This window comes from Homalodisca vitripennis, chromosome X (assembly GCF_021130785.1).
Source record: "Homalodisca vitripennis isolate AUS2020 chromosome X, UT_GWSS_2.1, whole genome shotgun sequence".
In the NCBI taxonomy this organism is placed as follows: Eukaryota; Metazoa; Arthropoda; class Insecta; order Hemiptera; family Cicadellidae; genus Homalodisca; species Homalodisca vitripennis.
Window position 1 is genome coordinate 61,775,843 of NC_060215.1, and position 27,712 is coordinate 61,803,554.

At 28.9% G+C, this 27,712-nt stretch overlaps 1 protein-coding gene across 1 annotated transcript in view; it reads left to right on the top strand.

The window, feature by feature from the left end:
* The first annotated feature begins 802 nt into the window (after positions 1–802).
* Positions 803–27,712, top strand: part of LOC124369463 — a 215,147-nt gene continuing 188,237 nt past the window's right edge. The window contains 10 exon segments of the mRNA XM_046827471.1: positions 803–1,049; positions 7,074–7,237; positions 7,878–8,026; positions 9,012–9,232; positions 21,359–21,403; positions 21,966–22,126; positions 24,000–24,088; positions 25,558–25,699; positions 25,851–26,003; positions 27,398–27,611. Coding sequence (XP_046683427.1) covers positions 803–1,049; positions 7,074–7,237; positions 7,878–8,026; positions 9,012–9,232; positions 21,359–21,403; positions 21,966–22,126; positions 24,000–24,088; positions 25,558–25,699; positions 25,851–26,003; positions 27,398–27,611 — 1,585 coding nt within the window.

A 27,712-nucleotide genomic window follows, 5' to 3' on the forward strand; every position in this document is an offset into this window, starting at 1 on the left:
GCATGTGACCGATCTTATTAAACTTTAAGACCTCGATGTTGTGTCGGATTGTGAGCTCTTCAATGTAGGCATTTACAAGCACGGTCTCATCATGGATGGAGTGGTCTGACTCCAGATCGTGTTGATGCGGAAAGGTGACAAGAACGATGTCAGTGTTGCAGTGTTGATTGGTCTGGCCGTGATGTAAATCTCCAGGTGACTGTAAATATTATGCTGATTTTCCACCACCAGGTTGTTTGTGCCAGCCATCAGCGCCTCGCAGTGGGTTCCAGACGCAGTTGACATCTGCCTCGAACCCACGACATCAAGCAGCCCGGCACCAGGCAAGCATACACCGCCAACCGAGATCGTAGGGCCAGTTATGCTTTGTACAAGACCTGTGATGTGACGGGCGTGGCTGTCACCTCTGATAATAATATTTTTGAAGTGGGCATTTTGGGGATATTGTTGGTTTGTAGGGAACTTAGTTTTTTTTCTTATTTGCTTTGGGGAAACTATTTTCTTTAGATTAACAGATTACCTTGGATTAGGATTAAATACCTCGGATTAACTTGCTTTCCTTAAGTGATAAATTTATTGAAACTAAAAGGTTCATGAAGTGATTATAAGTAAATAATACTAGCTGTTTCACATTTTGGAAATCCATTTTCATACTAAAAATATGTACTATACACTTATTTGTGATTGATTATGATTGATGTTGATTATTTTTGTGTCATGACTCTTGCTACAGAAAATGCAGTGTAGACTGAATGTTAAGTTTAATATGCACATTTTGTGTCTGTTAAGCCTGTGTTCCTGTATGGGCGTTTATAACAAAAACGATGACTCACTGCTCCATAAGACACTGGTCACAGTGTTTGTGTCACCTGAGGTGGAACTGAGGTGTCACTTGCCAACAGTAGCCCAGCAGGTACAGTGTCTTACACGGTCGGGGCTACAGCAAGTGCTGGAATCAGCCAGACTACTGGCCACAGACACCTGTAAGGAGATCTTCAAGCATGAAGCCTGGAACTGTCTCACTCCAAATAAAACATCTTTCAACATTGGTAACTCTTCCACTCACATAATTCAATATTTATCATAATTGTAGAAACACTATACAAGGTGTTGTAAAATCTTTTAAGCTCGGTAACTCTTCCACTCACATAATTCAATATTTATCATAATTGTAGAAACACTATACAAGGTGTTGTAAAATCTTTTAAGCTCCAAACTCAGACTACTTCTCAAATCAAGTATTTTATACTTCCAGAACATAACAAAATGTATAACAATCATCAAAGTATTATATGACATTTTAAAATGTTTAAAACATATAAATCACATCACAAGCCCAGTCAAACTTACAGTACTTTCACTCAAACCACATTCATTCTTGCAAATTTTCCCACTTCCAGTGCCGGTTGTCAATATATTGATTGTGCAGTCACCCATTAACTCGTCGGCACTATAAAATGCTTGGGACACTAAAATTGTTTTAAGCGCGCTTTTTACGCCTTAGGCATCGAGGTGTTTTTAATTGACTCTGGCAACTTCTTAACAAAACTAACTCCTGCCTGTGAGGGTAAATGTTCATAACTAAACTTCTACTTATGGACTTACTTGAAATTCAAAGTTTATTGTTCTAAACCTTGTTCACTCACAGATTTGAGGCCTACAATATTTAAAGAAATTCCTGCTCTGTCACAGGACATTGAGAAAACTTATGGAGATCTTTGATGAAAGATTTTTAATGTGTATTAGTGGAGAAAATTTTTCAGTTGTTATTTAAAAAAATAATTAAGTGGTTTGGAATTCTTAATGCCTAATTCTCAAATTGGCTTATTTACTGGTTGTTTTGGTATTATTGAAATTTTTTGAAATTAAAATAAACTTACTTATAAAATATTAAAATACATGCATTCTTTTTTCGCAATCCTTTAAATGACATCTTTACTCTTCAAAATAACTCTAAGAGTCCTGAAAAATGGTGGGCTTCAGTATTCTTGTAAACATTTATCTCTTCAATTCACATTATTAACAATACATGTCATGTACAACTTGAATTTACCACTTTTTGTACATAAATATTTTAATACATTTAACTCAAATAATACTGCGCAAAAGTATAACACAAGACATAAACATGATTTTCAGTACAATGAATCAATAAATTTATTGTCATTTAAGAAGAACAGTATTGACAATGTCAGAATACAGCAAATATGCAAAGTCAACAAGTAAATCATTAATTAAATAATGCAAAACAGGAGTTTAAATGTATTATACATTTAGTAACACTATTGTAAATGGTGTACCCTTTAAATAAATAGATATATAATTACAATTAACAGCAAAAATTAATAACAACTGTACTGAAATTAATAACATTAATTATATACAATTTAAATCTACTAGGATTATTTTTTACTTAACATTAATTTTAATAATAAATAATTACTTAAGCTAAAAACATAAATAGGTAAGTCAATTATAATTATATACATTCTAAATCTAGGATATACAAATAAAAATTTGACTTAAATAAAGGCTTAAAATTTAAATAAGTTTAGAAGTCAATTCTCATCAAAGTAAAAACTTATCGATTAAATATATAGGATTTTCTAAGAGCCATGTGTAAAGTTTTCATTGATAAAAAACTAATGTAAACCCTCAAAAACATTACTGAATGTCTATTCAATGATCTACTAATCTATTATAATCAATAACTGCTTGGTTTTTTGTATAACTCTAGATTTATAGTAATGAACTGTGTTATTGAAATTTAAATATTGTTTGTTATTAAAAACATACTTAATTATATAAAATTGATAGAGATTAATAATCTTTTGCATTTTTACTCCAGACTACTAAACCACATCTGAAAACTGACTGAAAGTAGAAGAAATGTGTTACCCTAGTATAGTTTATGCATGCAGAACTATAAACATTTCAGAAGAAAGGTTACTCTTGAGAGTCGATGTGTACTCAATGTGAGAGTCTTATGTCAGATGATCATCCCGAAAAATGCCATGAAATTTAACATTGTTAGAGTATGTAATAACAGATTAATCATTTTCAGTATGTCTAGCACTAAATAAAACATTTTGGGTTTTCAACAAAAAACAATTTACCACACCAGTCAAATGAGTCAATCAGAAACATCCGCAAGTGTGTTCTAAGCTAACAATTTTAATTCATCCAAATTGTGGTAATATTTAAAGTGGTAGTGTCACTACATATAGAACAACAGATGATGAGACAGAAAAATGAAGATCATTAATACATATTAGGAACAAAAAGTAGAGAGCCTAGTGGTTCTCCATTTGAAACTAAAAAATTTCTTGGGACCACTCTGTATTAATACGAACTTTTTGCTTTCTGTTATTTAGGCATGTCTTGAAAACCTTGATGCATGGTCCATTAATTCCGTAATATAACAATTTAGTTAATAGTTGTCAATCATTAAAAGCCCTACTCAGGTCACAGAAAGTGGCCCGGCAAAACATTTATTTTCAAAAGCTTGTTTAATTTCTCCTCAGAGTTTGTCTATTGCATTTTCTAGTGATTTACCACTTCAGAAACCAAATTATGAGGAACTAAGAAAAGTATTTACTTAAAAAAAGGAACTAATATGATCAAAAACTATAATTTCAAACAATTTTGATTCTATTGGAATCACTGATATAGGACAATAACTTTGAGGTTTGTTTATGGCACTTTTTTATATATTGGACAGACACGTGATATATTCAACTTAGTGGTTCTGTTACGTTGTTTATTAAAGCTTTTATAAGATAATTTGACTTATTGTAAATGTCCATTACTGTCTGAATTACTCAGTGTGATAGTTGCACCTAGGACTAATTCAGCGATGGCTGGTTTAAGTTTTAAAATTGCTGAGGTTACTAAGCTTTACTACAAGAGTTCATACAGATTATTTTTTTTATTGATAATTTTATGTTTTATATCTGGAATAGAATTAATAAAAAAACTAATTGAAGGCATCAGGAGAAAAAATATTCTGCCAGATTTCCATTAGATAGATGAATTATTTTTTATGACATCGCATGTGGCTTTACATTAATTTTCACTGTTCTCTATATACTCAAAATTGTATACCATTGTAGCTTCCTTAATTGCCTTTTTATATTAAAAAAAATTAGATATAAGGTCTTAGGTGTACCAACAATTCTTACATGTTACTTTATTATAGTCGACTTTCTTGATATGTGTAAAGAAACTTATGCTACTACACAGAACAGAAACAAATTAGTCAAAAATATTTTGAATCAAACAACTAACATTTAGAAAACATAAACTGCCAATCATATGAGCTGAGATTGGTACATAAAAATATACAAATTTTTGGAATTACTGACTTAAAATATAAAATAGTCTGACAGATATTTTTTTTCAAATCAAAATCACATTTATTTCCAAAACTTACTGAACATACAGAAGTAATACTTTATATGAATTACTGATGTTTCTTAATGAATTTTGTATTCTGAATTGTTGATTTTTATTGATAGGGTAATAAGGCATCATGTTCTGTAAAAGGAAAAGAGATCACGTTACATTTGACATCATTATTTGAATAATTAACAAACACATTACCTAAGCAACTCTTTTTCTAGTTGAAAATTATTCACACGGATAAAACTATGCTGCCTTAAAATATTTAGTAATTAACAAAAGAATTTTTTAATAGTGATATCAAGTTTTGCATTGAAATCTCCTCTAATGATAATAAAATGTCCAGACCAGACACAATAGACATTAAACAAATTCTTTGAGAAATGTAACTCTGTCATTTTAAAAGAACTTAGTACATTTACAGAAAAAATTACAACCTTTATAATTGTAATTCACAAAAGGTGAGAGTTCATTTAAATGTCAGTTTCCTCTTTTCGGAAGTGTTCTTCAATATTATAAAAAGGATTCTGCAGCATCCACAACTCCTTTTTGGTCTTAAATGACCTCAAATTGAGTTCTTCAAAGTCTTCAGGCAGGTAGTTTCACAGTTTTAAGCTCATGTATGAGGGCTTCTTCTCAAACAGCGAAAGACAATGTGCAGGAAGATGGAAAACTATTGCTCCTCTGATGTTGTATTGGTGTGTGTTACAACCTCTAGGAAAGCCACTCTCATGAACAAAGGTACTGCCTCCTGCACACACAGGGATACTACCAGATCCCTGTAGATTGAGAGGTTGATAAAAGCTGTAAGAAAATGTTCTCTCTGCAGTAATCCAGAAAGTGATCTTAATGTTTTTTCTACCACTATGTGCTGCCACCAGTATGTGCTGAAGATTTCTTGTGGTAGAACCACTCAAATGAGGAGATCATAGTTGAGGTTAAATTTAAATAAAGCATAGTAAGCTATTTTGGCTGATGCTATGTCACTGACTGCTTTTATTTTTTTAATGGTATACAAATTAGTACTTAATTTCCTATACAGGATGTCAATGTGAGGTCTTCATCCATTGTCAGTACCAAGTACTTTTTGCCTCTGCTGCTGCTTGGACATTAGGCAAGTGCACAGATTATTCCTTCCTTTTCCTGAATACAAGTTGCTGAGTTTTAGCTTCATTAACTACCAGGTCGTTTTGGTGGCAATATTGTACTGCCATATTCATTTCTGTAAATAATCCAATCTCCAGGCTTTCTGAGGTTTTATTAGAAGGAGCAAAACCGTGTCATCAACATACTTCTGTCATGGCAAATTCGTTCAGGTACTTGGGTAGATCATTAATAAATAAAGTTAAAAGGACCGGACTCAGGACTGATACTTGGTGGACACCCCTCAGAACTGGAAGTGGATTATATCTAATTTATACAATCTTGTTATTTTGGGTTTGCCAAATTTCAACTACCTGATCTCTGTTGATCAGGTAACTTCTGAACCATTCAGCCTCTTTCCCATGGTATTCAATTTTGTTAACAGTTGTTCAGGGTCAAGGGTGTTAAACGCTTTACTAAAATCCAAAAATAGAGGGGTGACTGCTGAGTGATCCTGTCTTTGCAAGCAGTCCGTCTGCCCAGCCGTTGGTGGTGGTTCTGAAGTCACCAAGCTGTTGGTCCCCAGGTTGTGTTAGAGAGGGCTTCTTAGCCCTAACTTTGCCTGGTAAACTAAGACATCTTTACTTTACTTTTATATTCAAATATTAGTATATTTTTATATTGCTTATACCAACAATTTAAACAGAGACAATATATTTTGTTCATTGTCACTAAATTCTTATCTTATTAAGTTGCACTGCATTCAAGCGAAAATTACTGTTCCCAAAATGAGCAATTTACAAAATAACTCATACATTAAGGTAACAAGTATAGGTAAAAAGTATATCTTTATAATGTTGTTTCAAAATATTTCCAGATAAATTTTGTATTGACATTTGAGTATAAAAGTAGTAGATCGATAACTTTAATGCTTCTTCTCACTAAGAAGTGGATATAGAAAATGATTTACCTTTTTAATTTCTGTTTTGTTATATTAGGAAAACAAAATATATTTTTATGGTGGGAAGATTATTTTGGTAGAATAATAACTATATATAATTATATTTGATGAGTAAAAATTGAAACAAGTTATAAGATAAATGAGGTATTTTGCATTTTCAAAATAATACTTTTTTATCAACCATAGTAACTAAAAATACACCATTAAATTATGATTTGTATTAAGTACTTCCATTGCATGTGTATGAGATTCATGGGAAACAGAATATAAAAATGTCACAACAGATTTATATAAGAAACACTATTTACAATGACAGTGAGTTTTTAAGGCATGGGACATTTATGTTTGTAAAAATTCTACTAATATGTAATAAAAACATGTTTTAATTATATATTACCCATTAGTTCTCAAATGAATAACATATTATTAGTTATATTTAAAATGATGTCTGTATCCTAATGTATGGTGACTTGATAAAATGCTCACTTATGATTAAAAAAAATAATTTCATAGTGCATATGAAAACATGGAGATTTCACCACTTGTAAGCTTATATGTTGAATCAAACATATCCCATGCTTTTCTTTGAAAAACGTAAATTATTACTGTAAATTTTGTATGTTACCAGGTGACAGAGAAACAGCATTTCTGTATTCACTGTACACAGCCACCTTGGCCTACAGAGTGACCGAAGCATGTAGACTGGGAGAATTGGGAGGTTGTGGTAACCTTGGAGTGCATCACCCTTGGTCCAGCATATGTCCTGTTGGAGACAATGTCATCAGATATAGCGTACATTTTACTCGCTCATTTCTCCATATAACAAAGCCAGATCGTTTACAGTACAATATTGGACAACATAACGCTAATATGGGAATCAAGGTAAAATTTGTTGTCAGTGTAAATGCAGGGTTTTACATAACTAAATTTACTTGCTTATTGTAAGTGTTATAGAGCAAATTTATCTTTATTGCTACTTTTTTGGTGGTCTTAGAGGGCAAAATACTAAGGAAATGTTTTTAGCATAATGGGGTTCAAGAGGTATTTGGCATACAGAAAATGTGGCATAGAGAGGGATAGATCACTAAGGAAAATTATGAAGTCTTTCATGAAACTTTAATGTACTATTTTAATACATGCTTTTTCAAATGTAAAAATAAAATGGTAAAACAACAAAGCTTGAGGTGGACAACAAACAATAGCAGGCAAATTAAATCAGATATTATAAAGTTAAGTAAGGCATTTATAAACAATAAAGGTAACCTTGAACGTTGAAGGTAACTAATTAACAGGGTAAAAACAAAGAAAAAATTGTTACATTACTAAAAATTTTATTGTAGAGAAACAAGAATTGTATGAACACAAAATTAAAAATTCACCAAATGTTAACAAAACATTCTATATATACTTATATAATAATTATTGGTTCTAGGTATTACAGAGAAGTCTAAAACAGATGTGCAGAACTGGACACTACAATGAGTTGAAACTATTCAGGACTGTCATAGCTGACCTCAAAACTCTCTACCACTCAGCAACTCTGTGGGAAGCTTCCAACTCTGTTAGACCTCAATTTTATAGGTATGATTTATATGCAAGTTGGAGTTTTTAGCTCTGTCATATCTCAATTTTACAGGTATGACATTTATGCAAGGTGGGCTTCCAACTCAGACAGGCCTCAATTTTACAGATTTGACAGTTATGCAAGGTGGGCTTCTAACTATGTCAGACCTAATTATATGGGTCTTTATAAGGTAGAAACTCCTTTTTCTAATTGCAGGGCAATTTTTGATCTGTTGAAATAGTCTATGCTGGTGTGTTGTTGTTTGAGTTACATATGCAATAAGTAATATTAAACTTTCTCTGTTTGTATATGAAACATTTTATTTCATTGTTTCCTCACAATCAAAGACTGAAAGATAAATATTGTCTGCTACAGTTGTTTGGAGCTCCATGGTGTCAATTTAGTTTTAATACCAAATGACATTCAATCTTTTTTCAAATTAAAATTTTTCTGAAGTTGTTGTTTTTGCATTTTCTTAAACTATCAAAACTGTATAAGTTGTTTGTGCTATAAGTTGTGATATTTCAAACAAAATTATGAAAGTTAATTTATTTATATAGTTTGAGTTAAAAAATACTATACAAATATTAACTTAGTGGATTAAAATTCCAATCATTACAAGTACAAAAAACCTATGTTTAGAATTTCATAATATTAAAACTATTTGCATGGTAATTATCATCCATTCAATAGCAGTTTTATTTTTAAAAGTAATTTTTAATTTGCATGGATGGATGTAAAACCAGAAATTTCAAGTTTTTTTTCAACCAGAATAACTCCAATTTATGAAATATATTTTTGAAAGATTTGTTTTCATGTTTTTCTGTAAATAGTCTTAAACAATAACATATTGAAAACATGGTCTGAAAAGCAGACAGCGCAAACCATTCATCTTTGAGTTTCAAAAAATGTTGGTCCAGTGGATTAAAACTGCAGAGCTACAAACATGGTAGTCTACTTTACTAAAATAATACACTCAAACATTTGTTGTACGGGTTACAGACACTACAAGGAAGTACTCCTGTATGAATCAGAATCTCCCCAGAGATGTGGTGCTGCTGGCAGAGAATGTCTGCATCAGGAACACTGCAGGTCCTCTGCTGTGGACAGTTCTACTCCACCAAGTACAGAAATTAGTGGTTGTGCGACTGTTGGTGGGAGAACCTACCCTGGTTATCACTTCAATGCCATATTTGTCACACTCTTGTCAAACATTATTGCAAGTAATTATTTAACCTAATATAAATAAAGGTACATTTTCTTATGTCTAACACTTCCTCAAATAGAAGCACTTTGATCATTTTAATTTTTGATCAATTTTGATCAATTTTTGTATCAAATAGTTTGATTGTCATTTGCTTATATAATAAAATGAGAGCACCACTAATAAAAATACTTGTATATCCTATTTCTTTAGTTATAGTTCAAGAGATCTAATTCTCTACTTATAATATATGTAGTATAAAGTTCGAGGAAACTCTGTCTCCATATAGATCAATAATGTTATCCTCAAAAAAATTCTTCTGATAATTTTCAGTTTTTGTATAAATAATCATCATCTATCATTTACCTGAATTAAAATATGCAAACACTACTGTACTAGTACTGGAATATATTCTTTATGTTTAGTTACAGTTAGACATTATCTACATAAATAACAATTATTGTTGTATCAATGGTTAGTTTAAAATCCTAGATGTATTTAAAATTAAAATATTTACTCCAGTGCCATGCATATATAAATCAATATTCTTTATCTTTATGTCAAGAGGGAGTTTTTTTTTTCAATTTTCAAGTTTTATATAAACTAATAATCTCTTTTTTTTACTTATATTCAGAAACGAGTGTACCACTATTAGAGATCAATAAAAATTAACTGAAAGGATGTTTCTCATCAATAATGTCATTGTTTCTATTAGTAACAAATAGTTCTTGTACTATTTTGAAATTGTAAATGTTAGAAGTTTTTAAGTTGCAATATTCACTTTATGTATTGTGTGTGTGAGATAATCTATAAATCGTTATTTCTAGAGGAAGATTTCTGATGATCTAAATATTTATACTAAATAATCATATGTCTTTTTTATACTCAGAAATGAACCCACAACTAGTAAATATAATTATATATCCTTTTATTTATGTTAAGAGAGTTATTTTATAACTATATATATATATAAAACAATATTTCTTTATCTTTACCTCAAGAAGGAGTTTCAGACTTTTCCAACGTTTATAGCACATAATCATCTATTATTTACTTATTTTTACTTAGAAATAAGAGCACCAGGAGTACATGTACTTGTATTCTATATATTCATTATATAGTTATAGTTATAACTCTTAAAAATATTACATTAATAATATTATTTAGTTTGATAAAACTCTGTCTCTATTAATAACAAATTGTTTGTTGTTTTTTGGATATTTATCCAGCTGAGATATATTTAAATTAATATATTTACTTTACTTTCTATATATAGAGATTAGTAATTTTAGCTTCTAAAGAATTTTTCAATTTTCATATATATAAAATCGTCATCTGTAATTTACTGTAATTGCAAGCGCTACTAGTACCTGAATATATTTTTTTTGTTTCATAATACTTTTGATCAATATTTTCTCACTACCCATGTTGCATAAAACACTGTCAAAACTAAACTCATCAAAACTGTGATTTTTGGAATTATTAAAAAATAGTGTTTGTACTATTTTGTAGTTACAAAACTTAGATGTTTTCTAGTTAAGACATTTACTGTATGTATCATATATATATATATATATATATATATATATATATATATATATATATATATTTATGTCAATAAATAGGTTATCTATAACTCGTTATCTCAAGAGGAAGCTTTCTGACAATTTTCAATGTTTATATCAATTCATCATTTATGTTTATACTTATATTCAGATTTGAGAGTACCACTATTAGAGATCAATCATAATTAACTTAAAGGATTATTTTTATAATGTCTGTATTTTTGTATCAAGTAATCAACTGTCATTTACTTAGATGAATTTTAAGCCAGGATAATTTACTGTATGTACCATAAGTAGGAATAAATTTTCCTTATCTATACCTCTTGAGAACGTGTGTTATTAATTTGTAGTTTTTGTATGAAATAATCATCTGTCACTTCCTTATCTTGAGAAATGAGAGCACCACACATTGAATTTCTTGTATATCCTTCTTATTTACTTATAGTTCAAGAGACTTCACATTCTAAAATATTATATAAACGCTATCCTCAATCAAAATCTCTATTCATAACTAGTTGTTTGTAGTGTTATTGTTTATTTCACTATCTTAGATGTATTTAAATTAAGATAGTTATTTTATCATTTATATAGATATCGTTTTATATAGTCCTCAAGAACAATTTTTCTTACAGTTTTAAATCTTTACACCATTTAATCATGTCATTCACTTTTATTATAATATGCAAGCACCTATAGTACTTATACATTATTTCTGTATAGTTATAGATGGAGAATTCACACATTATAAAATATTACATAATTTTTAAATGCCTTTATGCTCATCAGTCCTCTGATTGTTTCCATTAGTAACAAATAGTATTTGGAAATTGTAAGTGTTAGATATTTTTAAGTTGAGATATTCACTTTATGTATCATGAGTGTGTGTGTGTGTGTGTGTTTATATTTATATAAATACATTTTCTTTTTATTTACCACAAGAGGAAGATTTCTGATGATCTAAATTTTATATATTAAATAATCATGTCATTTTTTATATTTAGAAATGAGGCCACCACTAGTAAATATAATTGTACATCCTTTTATTTAAATAAAATTAAGATATTTATTTTATTTACCATATATACACAACAATATGTTTTATCTTTACCTTAAGTGGGGGTTTTCTGACTTTTTCAATATGTATATAACATAATCATCTGTTATTTACTTATTTACATTTAGAAATAAGAGCACCACGAGTACACGTACCTGTATAGGCTGTATATACTCATTATATAGGTAGTTATAGTTTTATACATATAGTTATTTTTAGTATCATATATGTGTGTATATATATATATATATATATATATATATATATATATATTGTAAATAAATAGATTATCTATAAATCATGTATTTATAGATAATATCAAGAGGGAGCTTTCTGATGATCTCAATTTTTGTTGTATTAAATATTCATCTGTTGTTTTCTTATATTCAGAAATGAGGACAACACTAGTAAAGAAACTTGTACATTCTTTTACTTAAGTTAGGATATTTGTTATATAGTTATATATATATATATATATATATATATTTAATTTTTCTATTTTCAATATATATATATATATATATATATATATATATATATATATATATATATCTCAAGAAGGAAGTTTTTTGATGATCTCAATTTTTGTATTAAATATTCATCTGTTGTTTTCTTATATTCAGAAATGAGGACAACACTAGTAAAGATAATTGTACATGCTTTTACTTAAGTTAGGATATTTGTTATATATTTTATCTTTACTTCAAGAAGGAGTTTTCAGACTTCAGACTTTATCAATATTTATATCACATAGTCATCTGTCATTTACTTAGTTATACTTAGAAATAAGAGCACCAGGAGCACATCTACTTGTATTGTATCTATTGTATTGTGTATATATATATATATATATATAGTTACAGTTCAAGAGAGTTTGGTAAAACTCTGTCTCTATTAATAACAAAAACTGTTTTTGTTGTTTGGACATTTGTCTGGCTTAGATATATTTAAATTAAGATATTTACTTTACTTTCTATGTATAGAGATTAATAATTTTCACCTGTACAGAATTTTCTATTTTCAATTTTTGTTTACACACACACACGCACAAACTTGTTTTATTGTTTATTAGTAATTTAAATTATTTAGATGTTTAATTAGGGCAATATTGTGGCTCAACATCCGAACATTTGATCTACTTAGAAAATTATGAAGTTTTTATATTTTCTGATTTATTTGCATATTAATTAACTTTTATATAAACATTTTAAAATAGACAATGCCACAATGGAATGGTAAACTTGACCCTTTCTCTTCAGTCAGAACAGCTTCTGTTCTCCATTAAAGTTGCAAGATTTAAACTCAGGATGTTACTGGTTCTATAATAAATTTAAATTATATTATCATGCTTTAAATTAGGAAAAGAATTACTCCACTTTTATCCAGTTAGTATTTAGAGAGTATAAAAATGAAAATACATAAATGACCCTAAATAACGAGGAATACTGAAAATTAACTTACAATCATTGTATAATATATAACTATATATACTACCTACTGGTTTACCTTCATTGTGTTGTTGATATATGTTATGATTCATTTATTTATGAGCATTTATTTATATGGGTAATGTATTGCTATAACATATATTATTTCTTCTGTTTTTATAATGTCTGTTTTTTGTATTTTATGATACATTTATATCTTATTTTGTGTATAATTATTTATTTGAATATTGTTTATAGTTTATGGCATATATTTGTATGATGCACATATATTAAAATGTTTACACATACATTTTGTTTTGTGTATTTTTCTTTGCACCTGTACATATTTAATTATTATATATGAAGTTTCATTATATAAATACATCTTTTCATTGTTTATACATTTGTACTATTCTGATTTGTAATGTTTGATCTCCTTATTATATTCTATATTAGTATACATAAGCTTAAGCTAAGTACAGCTTAAGCTATGCATATCCAAATGATAAGGTGAGATTACTACGAAGACCAAGATTGAGGTAACTAACTAGGCATTAAATTGTATCCAGGATACACAACAATAATTATGAAGTATCAAAATTAAGTTCAACACAAATGATTATTTGTACAGACAACTATCATCATTTCCAACTTAATCTATGAAACTGGTCCTAAAATCAGATAAGCTCCATCCCCTAAAATACAAAACTACTAATCTTTACTATAACAGGAGTGTCTGCTCCTGTCCAGTATGTCTTCTTCATGAACCATTAACTTCATCACTCACTATTTGAATGAATGAAAATACCTTTATTTATTCAGCGCTTCTCAGTTTACACTGTTTTTCCGAATAACTGTTGTTAAAAAGATCATAATTAAACATAGCAATAATACCTCTCTTGAAGTAGACTTGAAAAATGAAACATAAAAGACACTAACAAATCAATGTTGTACTGTTCTTTATCTTAATTGAATTATAAAATGGTCTTACAAAATATATGCCTTGTACTTTAAAAATATATAGGTATATATTTTGTATTACTTATTTATGTGTATTGTCAACGTAAACATTTTAAATTAAATTAAAATCAACCCTAAAATCTATGATGAACAATATTGAGATACAAGTCTGCCTGTATCCTCATAAAGGATATATTTATATGCAACCACACAGAAATTACATAAACACATTTTATATATTGCTGGTTTAATGGCTAGCATCTGTTGCAATAGATGCAACAGGCGTATAGCCATGTAAGAACTTAGTCATAAAAAGTACAAACCTTCATGTCAAATATTAGTTCCAAGACTGTGATACTCCATTATTTTGGTTATATATCTACGGGTTTTCATACACAATAACAAAACTATGTTTCAGTGATCTGTTGTTAGTTTACTACTGATCAGCTGTCTGCTAATAAACACAGTATACCTGCAACAATATATGAAGATAGACTTTAGACTGTATTGAAGTATTACATCTTCAATTTATATTGCTAACCATATATCACAGTCCTAATGGCGATGTAGTATATGTAGAAAATTTCTTTGACATAATGGATAAATTATTAAGTCATATTAATCATCTGAACCAGCAGTCTGATACAGGTGATGACTTTAACATGAATTTTCTCAATCTAGACAAAAACTCTGTACAACTTGTAGTATGTATGGGTTGAAAGCAACAGTTTTGGAGCCTACTCGAGGTACTAGTTGCCTGGACAATATTTTTACCCCTTTAGATGATGACTATTTTATACTAACTATTGTTAACAAACATCTTTGCTCAGGTTTTTACTTTCGCTTTTGATGCTGAGCCAGAAAATTGAAAACATGTACATCAGAACATTTAAAAATTATGACAAAGATAACTGAGGCAGGTTTTAAGGAATTTAAATACCACTTAAAGAAAGAAAATTGGGAAAATGTGTTTATGATTAATGATGTTCATTTTTGCTGTATTAATTTAATATATATTCTCAAATATTATTTTAATTTATGTGTTGTAAGTATTGTAAAAAATGTTGAAACTAGAAACAAGAAAGCTCGATCAGTGTGTAATTAGCACAATCCTGAGTTACAAAAACTAAAAGAAGGTTTAGATCATCTTTATTATCTTTCAAGATACAAATAGTACTTAGTACAAAGATGAGTATAGGCGATTAAGAGTGTTGTATAGATGTAGGATTAGAGACAATAAAAAACAGGCAAATGTCAAATTAATTGGGAAAGCCAAAAATAAATCAAAAGCGCTTTGGAACATCGTGAATAAAAATAAAAAAATAAACGAAAGCACTAGTACAAACAAATATTTTAGGCCAGTTGAATTTAATGACTTCTTTTTAAACATTGCCAAAGATTCAGCTAGTAATAGTATAAGTGTAAATGCAAATAATTATAGTTTTAAATATTATTTAAGTAATAAAACTGTACTTGATTATCTTATTTGAAAACAGCAGGTGTTATTCGGCGAAACTCATATGAATATTAAAATATTCAAAACTTGAATATGCCAGCGATTGTGAGCTGTTGATTTTTTATTAGTGTCAGACCTCACATGAGCTTTAAACGAGTCACACACACACACACACACACACACACACACACACACACACACACACACACACACACACACACACACACACACACACATTCACTCATGCTCAGATTCAGTCCACCAATTCTGTGTCTGTTGTACTGTGAGCATGCATGTGGGCACTAGATGGCTGATTTTCTTATTTTTATTTTTGATTGATTGATAATACCTGTTCCTCTATGGAGTTATTTAATCTTTGAAATGTCTACCCAGTTTTACAATATTTTCTATTAGAAATAAAATGTGAACTTCAATTTAATATACTGAAAATTAAGGTTTTAAAAAAACTAAAAATAATTTTTAACTAAACACCTCAAGATCATTTTACCAAGTTTTCAGTCAAGTATGAAAATATCTTATGTCAAAACTACGAGACATTAAGTTTATAGTTTTAACCTATAAATCCACAAATAAAAGTGGTAAATGTATAAACCACCACAAACAAGTATGTATAGATTATACTATATAAGTGAATCTATAAACAATACTATAGAAGCACTGAATTCAGTGTTCTTGAAATTTTAAATTAAGTTTTTGGAATTAAAGTGTGTATATAAATACATTTAATTGAAATAAAATGTGTATTAAAATAGCTATTGATAAAATCTATTCTTACATTTATATTGTCTAATGAATTTCATAATATATGCTAAACACAATCTTTCAGAAAATGGCATAATCAAGTATTTTCTATCATTTTGTAATCACCAAGCTGTGTACTCAAAATGATTGTAGAATACGAACAAAATAAAAAGATAAAACATCATGACGTTTGCATGCCCTTTGCTCTTTGGTGAGCCACATCATTGAGCTAAGTCAGGCAGTTAGTTTTCTTCAGTCTGCTGAGCCCTTTGGTAAGTTTTCTTTTGTCCTTCTTATATGCTAGCAAATATAATACATCATGAATAGCAAAACACATACTTAATTGCAAAACAAAGAATGTTTAAACTAAAAATGTTGTAATTTATTTATCGATAATTATTGTATGGTTTAAAGTTTGTTGGAAAATGCATAGCATACCAATTTAACTGTTTTGGTAAACATTTACTTACCAACTTTTGGTTTCTTAGAATAACTTTTAGTGTAATTAAATAATTTAAAGAAAGTTGTATTAAACCCCTATTTATATCCTGGTCAAAATCCAAACTCATATATTAACAGTCAAAATATGTTTAATCTATAAATATAATTCCTATCATAATGATTTTCATCCTATACACCATTTACTTTAATTGCATAACCGTTTTCATAGTTAATCATATTTGGACTAATTAGTATCAATAAAAGGCGTAATTTTAATTAATTGGTTTTTAACATAATAGTTTTTGTATTATTTTAGTACAAACATAAACTTTTATTATTATGGTTTCATATAATTTTATATATTGTTTCATTACTATTTACTGATAAGTAGATTAGCCTTGCCATTCCTGGTGTAAGGAATTGTATCACACCAGATTCACCAGATTATTATTTTTTTGAATGGCGGTTAAGTTTGTTTAATGCAGGATTTGAATGAGTTACAACAGAATTGTTACAGGCATTTGGCATCATCTTATTGTTTGTTACAATAATGATGGCTAAAGTTTTTACAAGCTCATGTTACTCACATACAAGTATTTTGGTTTACCTGGCTGTTAATACATGTCTGTTGATGTATCAGAAATAGTAATGTTGATGTATTCTTAGTTATAATTTTTTAAATTTCCCTTTCAAAATTACTTTTTCTTAAGAATTTATATAAATGCAAATTGAACACATCTTACAAAAGAGCAAGATTTCAAAATCAAATGAGTGGTAGTTTTTTTAGAAAAATTGTTTATATAAATCTCCAGCTGTAGAACAATAATGCTTTAATATAAACTAAAGTAAGTTGTTAGTGGTTAAAACAGAGGGGAAGCTCTATGACTGAGTAATGGAGTCAATTACAAACGGCCCTCGATGTCACATCCTGCACGGTGATTGCTGACTGTGTAGGTACTGCACACACGTGAACAGGAGTAAGTCATGGTTCATTACTTCATTAGTTGTTCTTTTAATTTATTTCTTACATTCTAGATTGTTTGTAACACCTGTGTTAACCTTTATAATCATATAGATGACTTTGATAATAATTTTAATGTGAAAGAAATAGAAATATCAGATTTGGTTGTAATGTGTGTGTCCATTTCAATAATTAACTTAATAAAACAAACAAATGTATATGTCAAGAAAAACCTATATTATTTATTCTCAGCTATCAAAGCCAATGCACATAATCAAATATCTCAGTTTCCAAGGCAGAAAAATAATATTTTGATACAAAATATTTTAATTTTTAAACTATTTTTATTTTTTGAACCTGATTAAACCCACAAATTAATGGTGTCATTCTATTTTATTCTTCTGTTCCCATAAAAATAAAGGGTAAATTATTCCACACAACTCTGATGTACCAAATGCGATAGATTAATATTCAGTGTTCATAGAAAAATAATAGACGATTAGAGCTGAAATAAGTTTTCTATTTTAGGGATACTATTAAACTTTTGTCCAGACAAAAGAGACTTTAAATTCTAATTCTAACTTTTCCTGTTATGCTTTTGAGAAGCTTTTTATGAGCCAGCTTTAGAGAAATTACCTCAAATTTTTTGGATTTCTTTGTTGAGCACACAATATTTGAATATTGTTGAGATATTATGGTTGATGTGATGAATAGATATTGTTTTGAATTCCACTTTTATGTTTTATTATTTTTATTTCATTATTTTTTTATGGAGTCTTTTTAATAAATTCAGGTATTAACCCAAACAACTGGATACTTAATTATAACATTTTGAAACAACTATTTGTGACGTAGTTATTATTTAAACAATATCATTACATTACCAGTTGAAGAATTGATGTCACAGAAATAGAATTTAATCTTAAAAGTTAATCTTTACAATAATTTTTATTTTTAAATTTTATTATATATATATATATATATATATATATATATATATATATATATATATATATATATATATATATATATATATATTAAACTAAACTGCCGAACTGCAACACAAGATGGTTCTGATGTTGTTTGCCAACCTAAAAGTATCATTGCCAAAATTGGTAGATCATGAACTAATCAAATGTGCACCTTACAATGTGTAGTAACCTACTAAATTATTTAAACACATATAAATTAACATGAAACATGTTTCACTAATTAAACTAGGTTTACCATAAGAGAAAATTTAAATATCGGTTTTATGAGTAGTTACAGAGCAATCAGGCTTAATCACCAGTCATTTACTTCCACATTAGCATTTGATCCAGTTATGTTAGTGATAAGAAACAGGTGCATTGTCAAAATATGAAATACTTACACACTAAAGGTAATTTATATTATGAGATTATGCAATATAATAAAATTGGAATAATAAAGAAATAAAAACAAAGAAAATAGGTAGAGTAACTCATTCTAAATATTGTCTTTTACAAATTTATTAAGAGACAATTTATTTACATTAATTTTAGTTTATATTTTCTTGATAATATTTTAAACTATTTCTATCTTGATGTCTTTAATTTTGTAGAGATTTATTATAAACACAAATTACAAATGTTGAGGGCTTCTTGAAAATTAAAATGATTGAAATAAGTAAAGACTTGAATAATTTACTATGTCAATATGGAGTGTAGATATTCTAACAGTACTAACTCTTAATCTAATTTAAAAGATACATTTTGTGTTATACAGACACTAAAGTTTATTTATAAAGGTTGAACAAATGATCTACTGTAAAACTTCAAATGAAATGGCAGCTACTCGAAAACTGACACTTGAAATTACTCAAATTGTACTCTTTTGTGTTTTAAAAACTCAATAAAAGTCAGTTGACATGCCCCATCCTAGAATGCCATATTTATGGAGAAATTGTACTTAGACAAAGGCCAATGGATTGAGTTTCAAATACTGTATATGCACTAAATGTACTGGCAACTTTGTAGCCCTGTAATGCAGAGATATTTTGTTTATTACAAAGAGAATAAACAAATATTATTTTATTTCTTTCCTTAGGAAACTTTTAAAATGCCTTCTGCATTTAAAATATATTACAAGATTTATTAAATTAGAGTAAACTGGTTGTTTCAACAGAGCAGCAGACAAGATGGAAGCACTAGAGTTTCTACGGCTATTTCTGGTGTTTGTGCTTTTTCTCGGTTTCGTCTGTATCTCCAAGTAAGTTTGAATCCATTATGCTATAGCACTATAATTACACACTATCATGACACAGTTCCTATACAGTTTCCTATGCATGTATGTTAAAGTTTCCTTCATCAAATACTCTTTAAACAAAAATCTAAACACTTTTTTTCTGATGCAACGCATCATAGTGGTTTGACTAATATCCATAAGATTGCAGCACCAATTGGACAGCAATCTCTTCCAACCTAATAGGACCTCAAATAACCAAATAAATAATATAATACACCAGTTGTTATCATGGAAGCAAAATAGGTGATAACTTGAAAACAAAGTAACTTGGCCTTTTGCGAACAAATCTGTATTGAGCGACATATCGAGCATTGCTGTTGAGAGGTTAATTTTAAGTATTTTCCTCACTGCCTCTTTATGTTAACACTAATTATGTCTAGAATTTTATATTACATTTCTTCATACACACTTATGCAATATGGGATAGTACATGGGGATGAAAATTTAAAACTGATTACATGACATATTTAACACTAATTACAATGATGATTTCTATGTTTCTACTTTAAATATTTCGTGTTAACTTCAAAACGAAAAATCCTTTGTTAATACGGCAGGGAGTAATTTATCAGAGATTCAAATAGTTTAGTCTAAAGTGTTATTGGAAAGTTACAAATTCTAGTGCTTGATAAAAATAGGCAGTTATTATTTACAAAAGTGTTTTCTACCATACAGAGTTTCTCAAATCATACTAAGTGTGGAACTAGATTTTTCTAGGAATGCCATAAGCATAGAAGGAAGGAAATTGATCTCTAAGGCATTGTTACAGTTTTCATTCATTACAAAATTTGTAACAACTTAATCATAAAGTAACAATATACCTGTTACTTTGATTGTGTCATTTAGTTAATATTTACAAAATTTAATAAAACCTGAAGCCAAAATAATCTTCTATTCCTAAGTACTACCAATTTCACTGTCTACCTTGTAACTCTGCACACAGACAGCCGGAATAATTATGAACTTTTAGATCATTCTATTCATTAAGGTGCTCTTATTCATGTATTTACAAAAATATTTAAAATATTTGCTGTATAAGATTGTAATCTGTAACATTTATTATTGTACACATATACATCTACAGGCACATAAGAAAGTATAATATAATATAATAATAACATAATAGACTATATCTTTATTTTGAAAATTAGAGAACCACTCCTCCCAACCATAACAATGAATATATTTTTTAAAAGAGCGCTACTGCATTCACTTGTTGATACTCTTAATAACAATATTTTTTATTGCCAACAGGTCATTTACGAGATAAAAATATTTGTGGGAAGCCAGTCTGTAAATGTAAGTATAAACTCTGCAACATTAGCAACTAATACTTTATGTTATCGTATTGATGTTAGACAGTACTATATTAAAATACAAAATATAATATTCATGAGTTTTCAACAGTGGCATTTACTAAAATTATAAGTGTTCGAAGATTATAAAGAAAGGAAAGCAAAAAATATGAAATATTAGATCCATTCCATGATTTACTCTTCAGTATTTTATAAGACATTTTGTACAGTACTGCTTTTAAACAATACTGACATCATCCTTTGACAGGAAGATTTTAGCATTATCATAAAATGGAATACTACATATTAAGGGTTTTTAAATTTATGAATATATAGTTAAGTTGTTTTCCTTTGGTTAGAAGTATCACAGTCATGGGTAGCTAAGATTTTAGAGAATATATTTTTCTGTATGCTGAGTTTCGAATGTATGGAACTCTTGTTAATAACTATTAAGTGTGTCCTAAATATGGATATTAGATGTGCCCCATTCGTTTTATGATATGTTTATTATAATCTTTAATTTTCTTCTTTGATGAGGAAACAAATTATGAAATTGATTTTTTCAGTACCACAGACCTTCAAGTATTTGCCAGATTTGCGGTATTATTATCAGTATAATGCTAAAGTTGACACAGTGTTTGATGTTGAAAAGAACAATTCTTCAACTTTAATAATCAACGCTGTGGTTGAGCTGCAGTTTTCAACCTTTTGCCATGGTTACCTTAAGGTAGGTGTACCCAATCTCTTGTAAAATATTAGCATGGATATTTATGTTGGAATCTCAATCCCATAAGAGACTACACCTAATACATTTAATATACCTCCAATGTTTCAAAATATAAACAATGATGAGTCGTTATTGTGTACACAATTAAGTAACAATAAAAACTAATGATTAAATTCAATTCATTTCTGTTATGTGTCATTGACACAAAGACATTTGTATTATTGTCGTTCAACTAATACAGGACCAAAAATACAAATTAAAAAGTTCAACTGTTATATACATACAATATATACATACAAATACAATAATAATTAACCTGTTATGGAGCAATAACCGTCAACCTACAACTAGAGTTACTACTAGAGTAAAAAAGACTAACATTAATGGGCTCTAGGAAATACTGTCTCTGCCTAGGTAGAGGGGGTGCTGAAAAGAAAGAAATTATAAGAAAGGTAATACAGTCCGGTGTTACACAACCAATGGCCTTATTCTGTAGGAGCCCTCTGTTGGCTTAAGTAGACACCCACTTAAAGTAATGCGGAAAGCAGTCCTGAAAGGGAGTGATGCCTGGGCCGGTGGAGTTTTTAGTGGGTGAGAGTACCACTCACCAGTGCATTGGCCTTTACCCCATCATCACACATAAAATATAAACAAACAAAAAACAACTCCAGGGAATAAAAAACACTTTTCAGTTTTATTTATATAAAATGCGTTGAAACATTATAAAGACCAAAATAATACACTGTTTGCACCTTCTAGGAGTTAAAACTGTATATTTTGTTTTCTTCAAGAATTTTGTCAAATACAATAATTTATTTAACACTTGTACACGCAAAGCTCTACTTCACATTTAGTGCACTCATAAGCAATTTCTTTAAGCTCACTCCTTATTGTACGAGGGCTATCCAGAAAGTAAGAGACGTTTTTGAATGATGCGGCAGTGAGCTTTATGTATGTAAAGCTAATATATAAGCTGAATAATATTTCTGCATTAATAAAACAGCCACAATCTTGGTGTCAGAACACTCTGGCGTTCAGTACGCATTGAGCTGTAGTCATGCGCGGTCTGTATCTCTTTTACTTTTCTCACTGTGATTAATTAAAATGTATGTTTGCAATTGAAAATCCCGACACTTGTTTGTTCAGTGATAAGGTTTTTGTTGAAAATCAATGACAAAGTTCATGAAAATCACCATTTCACAATTACTGAACTCTTGGAACATTTCCCACAAATTTCATGAAGTTTACTTCATGAAATTGGTGTAGCGAAGCTTGGATATCACAAATTTTGTGCCATGTGGGTTCCAAAATTCCTTACAGAAGATCACAAAAAACTGAGACCTGCTGCATCAGACTTTGCTGCCTTGACGAATACGACAAACATAGTAACGAACTTCTCGATAATATCGTTACTGGTGATGAAACATGGGTGAAGCATGTCAATATGTGAAACAAAAAAGCAGTCTATGGAATGGGGGCACACACATTCACCAAAAAGAAAACTAAAAAAGTATCTCCAAACTCTCAGCAAGAACGATTGTGGCAACTGTTTTTTGGGATGCTAAGTGTGTGATTCTCTTTGATATCTTTGAATGAATGATGAAAATGATGAAATTATAATAAGTTTTAACTAAACTTATAGCCTAAAAATTGAACTTATGTAAAAAAATTTGTACATATAAGTGAAGCTTAGCAAAATTTTAGTTTTAAAAAGTTTTAATCTATGAAACTTATAGATAGTTTGTCTGCTCTTTAACCTTTTTAGTTTAAGATCATGTCTGTTATTTGTTGTGTGAAAAGCTTATTTAAATGTTTTGGCTCTATTTTGCATTGTAAAGCTTACATTAAATATGGTATTGACTTTGCTTCATAGGTGTCAGAAGTCCAGATTACAGAAAACAACTCGACCAACGATATGGAATCTGCTAACTATCTAGATTCTTTTAGTGAACATATTCTAAGGTTAGTTGATTAGTTTAACTAGTGAGTGTAGTATCTAATCTCATTTATCACTATAAGTAACATAGGTCAAGCTCACAAGTTATCAGAGAGAATAAAAATTGTTGATAGTTTAGTGCGTAATTTATGCTTTCTATGTTAATGCAAAATTGTATTGTGGTATTGACTTAAACTTATATACTAACTCTACGAAACCATCAATCTAGCAGATAATACTGAAAGTTAATGAATGAATGAGTTAATTAATAATTAATTAATTATTTATTTATTTAATTTGTACATGGCAGAAATAAAGCAAATATCCTTTATACAGTCCTAATCAATAAAAGATTCTATTATTGTACTTTAATAAAAGAGACAATCAAATAAAAAGATTTAGGAGATAATTACTGATTAACTGAAGGTTATTCCAAACATACTTTTGATTCTAACACTTTACCTCCAAATGGGGAGAAGGATAGAGAAAAACTTAAATTTTAAAATGATTAATACAATGATGTATCTTGTCCTATAAACTGGCAACTGATAGAAAATTGGAGTTTTGTACATTTTCTAAATTAAATAAACATAGTTATATTTCATATTAGCTGCTAGATAACTAAAAGCTTTGAAATATCTTTGTTTGGGAAGTTGTTTTAAAGAAACTTTTAAATAGTATCACCACCTTGTTTTCCATCATATAGAAGAGTGTTATGACTGACTACAAATCAGTCTAAAAAGTCTAATCTTGATCTAATTGTAATACTTGACTGAACATTGTATATTCTTTATTTTGGGTTTAAAAATAGCCAGCACCTTAATTGCATCATCTAACTTTTAAATTACTATTCAAATTATTGAAGGGAACATTCATTAATATTTCAGCATAAAACTCAATGATATGGTGATCATTTCCAGAATGAGTTAATTACAATTTTGGTAGTAATGATTTAAGAGAAAGCTGTGTACCTATTATTTTAAAGAAGTAAATTTCATGGTATGCATTATTCGCCACATTTTTCTGCTTTTTAAGAATTTTTCTCAGTCACAGTGTCAGATATTGCTCAAATAATAAATTAATATCAACCGCTTATAATTCACAATGGAACACCATTACTTCAACAATATACTGTATTTTTGACCTGAATAATCGTGGGGTGCTGAAGTTTGACATCTGTTTGTAAATATACTTTTACTGTTTGTTGATATTTCTATTACAATTTTCACTTTTAATTATTAGCTTTAATACGACAGGTAATCAATGATGATTAGAATTTTATTTAGAATATTGAAGACTTTATTACTTTTGCTTTACTATTTTTCATTATAGAACTGTTGCATTGTGGAAGTATCAAAGACATAAGAAATGATCTCAAATTGGTACCATATAAAATTAATTAATTAGCGCTGTAGAACAATAGTCACCATCCAGTTCTGCAGATGTTCTAGTACCTTACTATTTAGTACTCACAGTTACATTGATTATTTTGCAGGTTCTTTTTTGAAGATGGATTATTTCAAGAGGTCTGTCCTGAGCCAGATGAACCTGTATGGGTGTTGAATTTCAAGAAAGGAATTCTTTCAGCATTTCAGAACTCAATGGAAAGACTTGATCTTGACCATCACGCAATTGAGGCATGACATAGGTTTCATAATTATAGTTAGTTTTTATCTTGTGTCAGTACAATTAATTAACATTTATAATTTTACTGCACTATATATAATGAGGACTATTTTGAGACAGAACAATGCTCATCATCCTAGTAAATGTTGTTTTGTGTTGTAGTCAGACATAAATGGTGAATGTCTAACTGACTACAGACTAGAAGCAGTGGATGGCACCACTCTGATCATCAGCAAGCAGACACAATTAGCGAGCTGTGTCAGCAGACATCAGCTACACTCAATCATTCCCACATCCAGTTATGTCTTCCAAACAGTAAGCTTCTTTTGAAATAAGTAAAAATAATTTGTAACTTTTCTCACTCTCCTTTAACATTTACACAGATATTCTATTATATTTAATATTGTTGTTATTGGTTTGAGAAAGTGCCTAGTTATTTTATTTTAATATAATATTGAAGTTGGTATTGTTCTCATAAAAAGTTAATAAACCTTGTTGTAAACTTGTATTTAATGAATATAAATAGTTCATGTGTTACATTGTAGTAGATGTGTTCCTTCTGTTTTATGTACTTAATTTAATTTATTGATTGTGCTCGTTAAATTATTTATGAAATAGCTTGTAATTTTATCATGAATTATATCATGAATATCTTAAATAATACTATGGATTAAAATACTGAATCTATTACGACTATTTACCTGTAATTCCAACATTGGCTTTATTGAATTAATTTTACCAGGTATAAAATTTATCAGTTCTTGGACAGTATGATGTATCGGAATTAATGTGAAAACTCAAATTTAATGTACTTAAAATTATAATAGGCCTACCACAAATTATATCAAAGCCTTTTGGTACACAGCTTGATTCAAATTTTGTCTATAAGCTAATGAATCAAAATCAATTAAAATGTTTGATTATAAATAAATAACATACCAACCCCACCCTCTCTCTTTCTCTCTCTCTAAATCTGACTAAAAGTTTCAAGATTAGAAACAAAGATTAGAAACAAGATTAGTTAGAACATTGAGATTTTTAAAAATTGTCTATAACCATTATAAATTATGTTACTTGAAATTAACTCTAGAAAAGTAATTCTGCCTAAATATAAAGTTAAAGAAGATGAGATTAGTAGTTTTTTAATTGATGATACACTATGTGTATTACTTCAGCAAGTATTGTGATAAGAGAGAGGTCAAATCATAATTTTTATTTATTTAAAATTTTTGTTTCATGACATAATATATATATTTTTTAATGACAGAAAATGTTTAAATTATTTTTTGTAGCAAATTACAACTTATAAGGAAAAAACAAGATACAATTTTATCAATTTATGATAAAAAATAATGAATCCATGATTTTTTTTTTAAATCATTACATTTTAGTCAATTTCAGCCCGGCATTTTTAGCAAGTCAGTAAAATTAAAGTCTGGCATTTTTCAACAAACTAAAAAAAAGTGTCCGGCAGTAAAAGGGTTAATAAGTAGCTATAATACTGCAATGAAACGAATTGTTTCAAAATAAATTACCATTTTATACAGTTTTGAATTAATTTTTCTGAATATGCAATTTTTTAAGAGTATTTTTAACGTAATAAGTTTTTTATGGAAACATGATATGCCATTCTTGCTAACATTATTTACAATTTTAAAATGTGTTTTGTTTGTTCATATTATCCTCAACTCTTATTTTTTAAATTTCAGAAATACCACAAATGGAGTCCAATGATCTCCAGCCTGGCTTGTAAACAGTTTGTAGATCACAACATAGTATCCACAGTTGAGTGTTCTGAGCACCACTCCTTCCTACCGTTCTACAATCAGACTCTTGGTGCTTCCACTTCTGTAACACTCAACATCAGTCTTATTGAAGAAGAGGACCTTTATGAAAGAGATGATGCATATAAAACTATGAAAAGTATGTGCAGTAGTTAATTAACTTCATGTCTTTCATTTACACATCTTATTATTCACTTATTCTTAAGAATAAAATTTGTTCAATAGAGAAACAAAAAATAG